Consider the following 12,166-nt stretch of genomic DNA (forward strand, 5'->3'; position numbering starts at 1 on the left):
TTTCAAATTTGGTAGTTTAAAGCACAAATTATCACAGTTTTCTAAATAATATTTATCCATTAACTGCTCAAGTTATTGAGACATACTTCTAACAGTTACACAATAAAATCTAAACAATTTCACATAAATCTTTGACAAGATCTTACATTGTTTACATAAATCAGAACAGGGACATCAAATAGTTTCCATATTTGATCAAACTCTCAAAATAAAACTCCTCCATATTTAGAACAGATGATAGAGGCCAGATAGGCTGCACATTTCATTGATTGTAGCTATGGGCCTCATCTGTTTTAATTTTATATGAATTATCTTTTTTGGGGGAATCAAAGCACCATTTGCCATTTATTTCTTGAAATCTTTGCATACACATAATGCTAATACATAATACTTATTTTCAAGTCAGTTTATATAAACTATCTATGCCCATCTTTCAAAAGTAGATCCAATGCATTTTGATGATCACAACATTATTTTGTGATATACAGCTATATAAATATGATCACATAAATGAATAGATAATATATAACAAAAAGCAGCACTATTCAACACCTTTAAATTGGTATAAAAACTTCCCACATATTCTCACATTGCAACCTTTTGATAAAAATATTTATTGGTTGTCACACAAAAATTGTTCCTCTATTTTGTTCAACAATAAACAACATAACACAGCTTTAGTGCTGACAAAGCAATATATGCACCATTAAGCCACAAAAGTAAACATATGCTATAGATATGTAAAAACTATGTAAATAAATTAAAATAATCATCTACATATTTTAGGGTATATGTAAAATTAATTCTCATATAGCCATAATTTTTGAAGATTGCAGGTGATTGGTTTTTCATTACCAATGTTTCAATTCAAAATACTTTTTGCACTGAGATTTATTTTTTTCTAAAATATTTTTTTTTTTACATCAAAATTTAAGGCTTTAGAAAGGTAATTTGAGTTATCTTCCCTTGACCTTAAGAAGGAATTATAAGAACAGGCAATCTTCAGATTTTTTTCATGAAGTACCCGATTAATTTTCTTAGATTTCTTTGATATTGGTGTCTGATAATAGATCTTGTTCATTGAGGTTTATAAAACCAAGTTTTTTAGATAACAAAACTTCTAAATTTGGGAGACCAACTGACATGCTATGTTTTCCAAAGGCACATATCACAATATATTGGAATCTATTGAATTAGCATTGAACACTAATTCTATTTATGAATTTATTTTAGTATTGTTTCAAATTATAACAATGAATTCCATGATTTTCAGTTTTTGCAGCAGTGAGTAAAAGAATGAATGTAAAGTATATATTCTAATCTTACAATAAGAAATAATAATTGTTTTTTTCTACAATTGAACCAATGAACTCTACAGCACCGTTTACTCTTTAACCTCTTGGAATTTAATGTTGTGGTTCTGAAGTCTGTCAATTAAACTAGTTTCAGCAAAGGCAGAACCTGGTGTCAGTACTCCACCACTGCAAAATAAACAACAAATAGAAATTCATAAAATTATATGTTAATTCTGGTTAATTCAGAAGTTAACGCATGCATTTATTATTGCAATCTTTAAAGAATGAAATGAAAATCTGCATACAAATATATGTGATATCAGAATGTGAGTTGTTATTATTGTGAATCACACACAGATGCCTTATTCATATCTATAAAAAACCCACAATAAAATTCTATTAATTTAGAGTTCTTAAAAATGACATATCCAACTACAATGAAATAAAAAGGCAATAAAGTAAATTAAAGGTACACCTGTGCTTGTACCACTCACCTGGTGAAAATTCTACTTATTAGGACCAAAATATACACACACTGGTTATTCTATATGTTGCTTATCACTTTTGCAATTAACATATTTAACTAAGCTCCTACAGTTTTTGAGATAATAGAAATACAATATAACTGCAAAAAAAATTAGAAATCATCAACAAAACCAGCTGTCAGATTTTCTTAAGGCCAGGTGGGGTGGGCTAAAAATGGTTCTCTGATTTTAAATGTACCTTTTACCGTTTCAGACTTATTCACTCATGTACTTACCCTTTGGGTATCTTACTCTTCTCTTTCAAGAGAACCAGTCCACACTGTACCATACAAATAGGGGTTGTTACATATCCAGGTTCTGAAAAACATTCATGTAAAACTCATTTTAGCATAAATGTTATATCTTCATATCCTTATATACTGTGAATTCATTTATTCTCATGGGTACAAATTTTCTTGGTTAGATTTTTTTTTAAAATATTTTGGACATACATTGTACTTGATTTTGTAATTTTGTGAAAAATTTGCATAAAAATCAATCATATGAGAAAGTTATACATTGTTGAACATTTTAATTTGTGGTTACTGTAAATTCAGAAATTATTGCGTGCATTTATTATTGCGATTTTGTCATTTTACACTTGAATGCGATTTTAATTTTTACGATTTTGAGAAAAGTCATGCTTAATTCAGTTAAAATATTACAAAATGCGAGTTTTAATTATTGCGTTTACAACTCAGTCGCATTATTCGCAATAATAAAAACCTCGCAATAATTTCTGAATTTACAGTAATCTTTACACCAGTGAAATCCACAGTATAACACTCACATTGACATAGTCAGAGTTTTTGTTTTTGTTTGATTTGTATGACAGCGCATACACCTTTAAATAGATTTGAATAAATGCAGATAAGGATAAAAGTCAAATTTCTTTTATTTCATAGAATGAAAGATGTTTTCCAGGACAATATTTAAAGATTTTAAAGACTAAAATTGACTCATCTGATGAATTGTAGACATTGAAGACCTATTGGCGGCCCTCGGGTGTTGTCTGCGCTTTGGTCGGGTTGTTGTCTCTTTGACACATTCCCCATTTCCATTCTCAATTTCATGTATTAAATTGATACAAAACTATCTTGTTTTTTGATATACCCAACTATTAAAGGGGGTATGTCATAATTTAACTTGGGTTGTATATGACATAGAGATAACTTACCTGGTCCAAAGACTTTGGTTATAGAGACGACTTCAGGTTTGTCTGTATGTTGTTCTGCTGGGTCCTCTAACTTAGTACTCCATCCTTTACTTACAAGTGTCATGGAAAATGAAGTATTCTCAATCTGTATGACAAAAATAGAATTAAAGTAAGATAAGTATTCAGTATTAAGCACTAACAATATATTCATATTTTAAAATATGACCCCATTTTGCATGAAAGTATATAATATAGTGATTAAAAGATAAAAATAGCTACAAAAAGTTCTACTAAGTGAATGAAGTTGATAAACAAGTATTACTTTGATTTTTTGGCATTTATCAGAAAGGAATATTTCATCAATTGTAAATGTATTTCATAAAAAATACCTTATTCTATTCTATGAAGATTACTTTCCCATTCACTACAAATAGTACTACAGCAAAAAAAACCACACACAATGAAATGCTTTATTTGTCATTATTAAGTTTATGTTGGAAGTACCTGCAGTGCAACATAAACTTATCATTATCCTTTTAAATGAGTTCAAGGTCAAGTCAACCTTTCCAGAACCACATGTAAACCTTACAACCATTTTTACATATTATTTAATGTATCTCTGAATCTTAACTAACAATGAAATGTTAATGTTGACCAATGAACCATGAGAATAAGGTTACGGTCAAGTAAACCTTGCCAGACAGACAAGGTCACAAGAACACCCTAATTTTATTCCATAAAACAAATATGGTTAACCTAAGTATTGCTTATAATATTTGATAACTGACCTAACCACTAAAACATAATGTTTATTATGAATTGTGAATTAAGGACAAAGTCATGTGAAAACTTAACAGTGACCAAAGAACCACAAACATAAGGTCAAAGTCAGTTGAGACCTGCCAGACCATCATGTAGTACAAATGTACATGCAAGACTATCCTTAAAATTCAGGTCACAAAACCCTTTACAGATTTTTAAGCAATTGCTGAATTATGAACATGAGATAAAGGACAATGGACATGTGACTGAAGAAATGTTTATCCTAGGTATTTGTAAAGAAAATATGAGTTAAACATTTGGTCTTCTACCTTCTGAAATATAAAGCTTTAAAGGTTGGTAAAAATAGATATGCTAATGATTTACTATCAAACATGCTTGCAAACATAGGATCAAACATAATTGGAAATGGGGATAAAAACTTTGGAAACAATCGAGACAGGATTATCTGGGTTTGAGTCATTTTTAAACGCAATGTTAGTTAGATCCCAACAAATTCAACATTCTGGTGAAAGGCTTTATGATAAAATTATCAGTATCTAAAACAGTTTGACAAACTAAATCACTCTTTTAACCTGCTTTCTGCATTCACAATTAAACTTGTTTTAAAGCTGTAATAAACATGTCAGATTATAAATAAAATATAAATAATATAAAAAAAAAGATTATTTTTTTTTATAAATAATTTGAAGGTATTGTTTATTGCATACATGTAAATGAGCAAGGATGTAAATATTGGAACCAAATGCAGTTCAATCAGATCTACTTATAGTTTTTACTAGGACAAACAAGCAGATATATAAAAATATTTCTCATTTCTGCTTTTTTTTTTTATTCTGATCAATTTTTATTAAGAGTATAAGAAGACAGATAATTATAGATTATTTATGTTTTTTTAAACGAGATGCATTTTCTCATTCTCATCTCATCGAAGGGTGGAGCCCTGAGAAGAGATGAGAATGAGAAAATGCATCGAGTTTAAAAAAAACATAAATAATCTATTTATCGCTATTATTTGTATTTTCGAATATCATTTAATTAAATTTCAGTAAAAAAAAGTATCTTTTACGATGATAATGCATTTTCTCTTTGTGGTACTATTTTTTTAGGCGTATGCTTATTTGATATATATATGTAGTCGCTCAGGTAGTTCATTCATTTGAAAAAAAAAATGTCTCATCTGACCATCCGGCGTGTTCAAATATGACGAAAACCATGTTCACCGTTGATAAGCTGTAATTTGGTGTTTCTACGTATCAAAATGAAGTGAACGGTTGAATATATTATGTATTTCCAAAGCAGACGAAGAAATATACATGCATGAAGAAATGTACATGCAGACAGACCTACGATGATTTGAAGTAGACTTATGTAAAAAAAGGATTTTTTTTATCTGTTAATAACATGATTTGATTACTTTTATAAACTTATAATAAACTATTTAATGGCGAAATTCACGGTAAAATATTAAAACGAGAATTCATCTTTTATTGTTGACATTTCAGCGAAGTCATCCGATAACAGTTTTTTGTATAGTTCTGGCTAATCTTTTCTGATTGGCCGACACTCTAGCGCATGAATTATATTAATACGCTGTTGCTAAGGACCTTAGAAACTAGCGATAATTTTCATTCTCACTCTACACGAGTGATATGAAAATTATCACAAAAAAACATCAAAGGAAAAATACAGATAATAGCGATAATGATATTTATCAAATATTGTTAAAAAATCTACCTGTTTTTTGGTTGGTCCAGATTTCTTGAAGGCACCAAATGTAAAAATTTCAGGATACTGAAAAGGAAAAAAATATTATTTAAACACATATTGGAAGATTTTTTTTATAAAAATGAGTCTTTTTATATCAAAATGATTGTAATAGATGTCCATAATGCAGGAATAATGATGCTTCTTTTTGTTGAATTTTTAAAAAAAATGACCAACTAATTACACTCCAGATAATGTGGTGAGCTTCTACTTCGTTAAACTCATACTATATCATCAAAACCTGTTAATAATATGGAGTCACTAGTTACATCACTCAAGCCATTCAAGTTAATAGATGAAAAGTATTGAACCGATTTTGCACTTCATTCTTTCTTTTAAATGTTACATATTGAAAGCTTATTTATATAAATGAATAATGAATAACTCTGGCAGCAACTGAACATGAAGATGAAGATTAATTTCTTCAGCTAAGATTTTCTTTATATGTGTTTTTATTTTTAATAACATATATAACGTGGTCAAGTTACTTTTAGGTAATGAAAATTCTGAAATTATTGCATGCATTTATTATTGCTATGTGGAAGAAAAAAACAGTGGAAGAAAAAAACAGAAGTCTTAAATTGATTATTCAGATTATAAGGAAAACTCCATACAGTTTATATAAAATAAAGTTAAAAGTTAAAAAAATATAACCTCACAATGTTTTTGAATTTACATTATTTCAAATGGCTTTAGAAACCTTGTGACAATCCCTACCTTAATGAGAAGACTCTGTCCAAAGCTAAACTTATACAAAACAGCAAATTTAATACCAAACACCATCATTCCTATAGAGACGTATTGTGTCAATCCCTACCTTGATGAGAAGACTCTGTCCAAAGCTAAACTTAGACAAAACAGCAAATATAATACCAAACACCATCATTCCGATCAGCTGTAATATTCCTGAACAAGCTATGTAAGGATCAAACTGAATCTGTAATAGATAAACAGGAATACTAAACATCAAAATGTGATTAAATCTTAGATTCAGAGCAAAACCTGCTGAGAAAATACTGTTCACATTTTATGTATGATAAAAGGGATTTTAATTTTGCCATGAATTTCAGGAATGTTGTTGTGTATTTGTGTATACCTCTGAATGTTCTGGAATTTAGTATTCAAATATAACATGATCAATCTGACTTTTTTAACTTATTTAAATATAAAGAATTTTCATTCCCTTTGATTACACTTGCAAAACTGTGTTATTCTTAAATGTCTGTCTAGCTGTTTATGAGTTGGGCTATAAAGATTTCTATCTCATATTGCAATATTGATGTATTTAAAGTGAATTATCTCCCCTCAAACATATTGATTATATTTGTTTATACATGTCCTCAGGCAGCATTTTTTAAATATCATCAATATTGTCTAAAAAATTAGAAGGAGCTACATTTACAATTTACAAGCCTCATAGACATATAGACTTCTGTCCCAAGTCAGGAGCCTCTGGCCTTTGTTAGTCTTGTATTATTTTAATTTTAGTTTCTTGTGTATGTTCCAGACCATACGAGTATCTGGACCATACATGTATGGTCATGACCATATGGGTATATACTCATATGGTCCGACCGTACGCGTATGGTCGTGGTAATCAACACGTATTCTTTTAAACTCTTCATTAGGTGTGACTCTTCTGGTTGTTATGTCACTAAAATGTCATTTTATTATATAATAAAACAAGAGTGCACACACTGAAATGTCTCGCCTTCTTTACTAATCATTGATATTATGTTGATAGTCCTAAGTATAAAGCTTTATTAAAGACTGTCACATAAACTTAACATTAACCAAGTTAAACAAAGACCAATGAACCATGAAATGAGGTCAAGGTCAGATGAACCATGCCAGGCAGACATGTAAAGCTAACAGTGATTCAATACAACAAATAGACCAAAACACAAAAACTTAACACTGAGAAATGAACCATGAAAATGAGGTCGAGGTCATATAAAACCTGCACGCTAGACATATAGATCATAAAATATTTCCATGAACCATGAAAATGAGGTCGAGATCAAATGACATCTGCCCGCTAGACATGTACACCTTACAGTCATTCCATACACCGAATATACTAGCCCTATTGCTTATAGAATCTGAGATATGGACTTGACCACCAAAACTTAACCTTGCTCACTGATCCATGAAATGAGGTCAGGGTCAAGTGAAAACTGTCTGACAGGCATGAGGACCTTGCAAGGTACTCACATACCAAATATATTTATCCAATTAGTTATAATAAGAGAGAATTTAACATTACAAAAAATATTAACTTTTTTTTCAAGTGGTCACTGAACCATGAAAATGAGGTCAAGGACATTGGACATGTGACTGACGGAAAGTTCGTAATATGAGGCATCTATATACAAAGTATGAAGCATCCAGGTCTTCTACCTTCTAAAATATGAAGCTTTAAAGAAGTTAGCTAACGCCGCTGCCGCCGGATCACTATCCCTGTGTTGAGCTTTCTGCAACAAAAGTTGCAGGCTCAACAAAAAAATTATTAAAAAAAACAGTTTCACACAGTTAATATTACTTACTATTTGTAAGTACAATTATAAAAAGATGTCAAAATCAAATGAACATATTGTAAAAGGAATTTTATAGTTTAAAGTAGGTGACATCACCGGCAAGGATCACGATATTTTTTAAGACAGTTTTGATAAGTAAAATACTAAAAGTGTATGTTTCTTGATTTTTTTCTATTCTTCATTTCTATACTTCTATTTTAATCTTAATTATAAGACCGGTAAAATAGCATTTAAGAGGCACGAAATAGCCACTGCCTTTATTTAATTTGATCTGTGATATTCATTTTACGATATTGGAGATCTAGAGTTTCTTAAAAATACCATAGACACATCAGAATTACCAGAGTCGATATCACTGCACCCAACAAAAACAAGCAATAGCAGAAAAGCTACATGTATGGTACCGTGTGAATGTCATTCTAAGTATACAAAAGAATACATTAATACAATTAGCGATGAAAACTAAGATCAACTGACTGTGGCATCTATATTTTATGTTTAGGTAGCTTTTGAAATGTAAAATTAATACATTTTTATGTAAACACATTTGTTATTGTTTATTGTATATTTGAAAAAAATACCCATATGGTCTAAATACTCATATGGTCCAGCCCGTTAATAACTAAGAGTATAATACTCATATGGTCGGACCATACGCGTACGGTCGGACCATACGTGTATGGTTGGACCATATGTGTAAACGCATATGGTCATGACCATACGCGTATGGTCCAAATACTCATATGGTCCGGAACATGTACAATTTGAAGTTAAGTATGGCTTTCATTATCAATGAACTAGTATATATTTGTTTAGGGGCCAGTTGAAGGACACCTCCAGGTGCGGGAATTTCTTGCTACATTGAAGACCTGTTGGTGACCTTCTGCTGTTGTTTAATCTATGGTCGGGTTGTTGTCTCTGTGACACATTCCCCATTTCCATTCTCAATTTTATTCTATTCATTTAAGAGCCCAGCTTAACCATACTTGTGACTGTAATAAACTTTTAAAAATCTTTATTCAAAGGGTCTTGGATATTGAATAAAAAGCATCAAAACTGCTGAAAATCCACATGGAATAGAAGAAAGTTAAACAATTACCGGTCTCTGTTTGTTGTGTTCATAGTTATATCTTTGTGTTCTATTGACCACTGATTTATCACTTCCCATGAAAGGTACACAGTACTTATTGACAACTTCATTTTTATGTACAGCACCTCTGTAAGATAAAGTAATATACATATGTCACATGAATAGTTATAAAACATCTTATGTCATAGTAATAAACTAAGCAGAACATATGTTTACCCTATTAAACCATTGCATCAATCCCATATTTGAAGCCTTCAAAATGGATTTTTTTTAATGTATGAAATGTCATACTATATTAAAGAAAAACAATATTCAGTGAATGCAGCAGTTACAGAAAAGATCTAGTACCATTTTATGCAAATTCATCAGATAGTAGTGCTAAATTACTGGTACCATTAATATATACTCAGTATTTTATCTGATGAAAAGTCCTACATTTCCATTTATACTGTTGTGTACTATACTTTACATTAGGTTGATAACATATAATGGCAATGTGCAGTTTTCTTAACATATTGTAAGGTAATTCATGAATACTGTAAAATGAATTAAAAAACTTAGATTTAAAAAATAAAGATTCAGATGGTTCAATTTCCTTCTTATTAATGTTCAAAATAACTTTACAGATGAGAAAAAATATATTTAGATGAATATGCTGTAGAAGAATAGAAGTTTAGTTATTTTGGATGTGGTGTTGCACTTTTGAAATCAAAACTGGAAGGTATGACAACTTGAATGTAATTAAAGAATACACACACTATTAAGCTTGATAAGAAATATCAAGAACCTATGATTGACAGCTGCTAAGAAAAATACAGCAGAGAGTTAAAGACAGATGCACATTACAAAGAAATTTGAAAAAAAATGTATAAATAGCCATTTTGTGCAAGAATATATAAAAAGTATATGATAAACCAGAAGTTTATAAGAATGTGCTATTGCTTAAAAGAGTTTTATCCCATCAACCGCAGGGGCGGATCCAGCAATTTTTTAAAAGTGTTTCCAACCAAGGATAAAAAAAAAAATTCAAACCATATGTCTCCATTCAAAAGCATTGAAAATTAATTTTAAAAGGGGGATTTTTCAGGGCTCTGGATCACCCACTTAACCCAAATAACAAAACTCAGAAAGCTCTAATTTGTAGTTGTCTAAAATAAAGTGAGGAAAATGCCTAAAAGGTCATTATATGTATTAGAATATTTAAGTTTTCAGTTAAATGTAGTAAGAAGTTGAGGAACGCTGAATTTGAAAACACATCATGGTTTCGAAATTTGACGTAACAAAACCTGATACCAAATTCCAGGAAGCTCTTATTTGTAATTCTGTAAAAAGTTCAGCAAATGTTCCATGGGATAGACAAATGGACATACAGTCAGAACCAGATGCTCCGCAGGGCGTAGCTTTATACGACCGCAGAGGTTGAACCCTGAACGGTTGGGGCAAGTATGGACATAACATTCAAGCTGGATTCAGCTCTAAATTTGGATTGTGATTAAATAGTTGACACAGCATAGGTTTTTGACACAGAATGAATGTTTTCTAATGAAATTAAAATTTTTGTTTTCTCTTAGAGCAATTCACTATGCTGTTGAATATTATTCCTCTCAAAAAAATGTTTGAAGAAATTTTCTTTTTATTTATGAAATTTCAAATGAGAAAATTGAACCCATTTTTTTTAATCACATCCCCCTTTCCCTTATTCCAAAACTAATCTCAATTAAAATTTCTAATGGAGTTTGCAACAATTACTACTCATTTAAATACATCATAAAATATTAAGATGTAAAAAAAACTGCTTGTTATCACTGAATGGTAAAGATTATTTTAATTTATCAGTTGGTAGTAAAAAGTGAATATACATTGTATATTGTATATATAACAAAGATTTAAGTTGATTCTGGACAAAGAAAGATAACTCCAAATAAAAAAAAATTCTTACAATTAGATATTTCTTGCTTACTATTCTGGACAAAGAAAGATAACTCTAATTAAAAACAAAATTGCTATTTCACAATATTTTGCAATAAGATATTTCTTGCCATTGCGCAATACTGTGCAATTGAAAAGACTTGCTATTGCACAAAACTTAATATAATAATTTTAGATCCTGATTTGGACCAACTTGAAAACTGGGCCCATAATCAAAAATCTAAGTACATGTTTGGATTCAGCATATCAAAGAACCCCAAGATTTCAATTTTTGTTAAAATCAAACTAAGTTTAATTTTGGACCCTTTGGACTTTAATGTAGACCAATTTGAAAACAAGACCAAAAACGAGGAATCTACATACACAGTTAGATTTGGCATATCAAAGAACCCCATTTATTCAATTTTTGATGAAATCAAACAAAGTTTAATTTTGGACCCCAATTTGGACCAACTTGAAAACTGGGCCGATAATCAAGAATCTAAGTACATTTTTAGATTCAGCATATCAAAGAACCCAACCGATTAATTTTTTGTCAAAATCAAACGAAGTTTAATTTTGGACCCTTTGGACCTTAATGTAGACCAATTTGAAAACAGGACCAAAAGTTAAAAATCTACATACACAGTTAGATTCGGCATATCAAAGAACCCCAATTATTCAATTTTGATGAAATCAAACAAAGTTTAATTTTGGACCTTTTGGGCCCCTTATTCCTAAACTGTTGGGACCAAAACTCCCAAAATCATTACCAACCTTCCTTTTATGGTCATAAACCTTGTGTTTTAATTTCATAGATTTCTATTTACTTATACTATAGTTATGGTGCGAAAACCAAGAAAATGTTTATTTGGGTCCCTTTTTGGCCCCTAATTCCTAAACTGTTGGGACCTAAACTCCCAAAATCAATACCAACCTTCCTTTTGTGGTCATAAACATTGTGTTTAAATTTCATTATTTTCTATTTACTTAAACTAAAGTTATTGTGCGAAAACCAAGAATAATGCTTATTTGGGCCCTTTTTTGGCCCCTAATTCCTACACTGTTGAAACCAAAACTCCCAAAATCAATCCCAACCTTTCTTTTGT

The 12,166-nt window shown here is 30.3% G+C and overlaps 1 protein-coding gene across 2 annotated transcripts in view; it reads right to left on the reverse strand.

Moving 5' to 3' along the window:
* Positions 1–904: 904 nt before the first annotated feature.
* Positions 905–12,166, reverse strand: part of LOC134712364 (saccharopine dehydrogenase-like oxidoreductase) — a 38,371-nt gene continuing 27,109 nt past the window's right edge. For both annotated transcript variants that reach the window (XM_063573840.1, XM_063573839.1), the window contains exons 7-12: positions 9,159–9,276; positions 6,340–6,459; positions 5,493–5,549; positions 2,997–3,120; positions 2,056–2,137; positions 905–1,481 (exon numbers count right to left, since the gene is read on the reverse strand). In XM_063573840.1, the coding sequence (XP_063429910.1) occupies positions 1,385–1,481; positions 2,056–2,137; positions 2,997–3,120; positions 5,493–5,549; positions 6,340–6,459; positions 9,159–9,276 (598 nt within the window). In that variant the 3' untranslated portion in view covers positions 905–1,384. The remainder of the gene's footprint in view (positions 1,482–2,055; positions 2,138–2,996; positions 3,121–5,492; positions 5,550–6,339; positions 6,460–9,158; positions 9,277–12,166) is intronic.

This window comes from Mytilus trossulus, chromosome 3 (assembly GCF_036588685.1).
Source record: "Mytilus trossulus isolate FHL-02 chromosome 3, PNRI_Mtr1.1.1.hap1, whole genome shotgun sequence".
Classification (NCBI taxonomy): Eukaryota; Metazoa; Mollusca; class Bivalvia; order Mytilida; family Mytilidae; genus Mytilus; species Mytilus trossulus.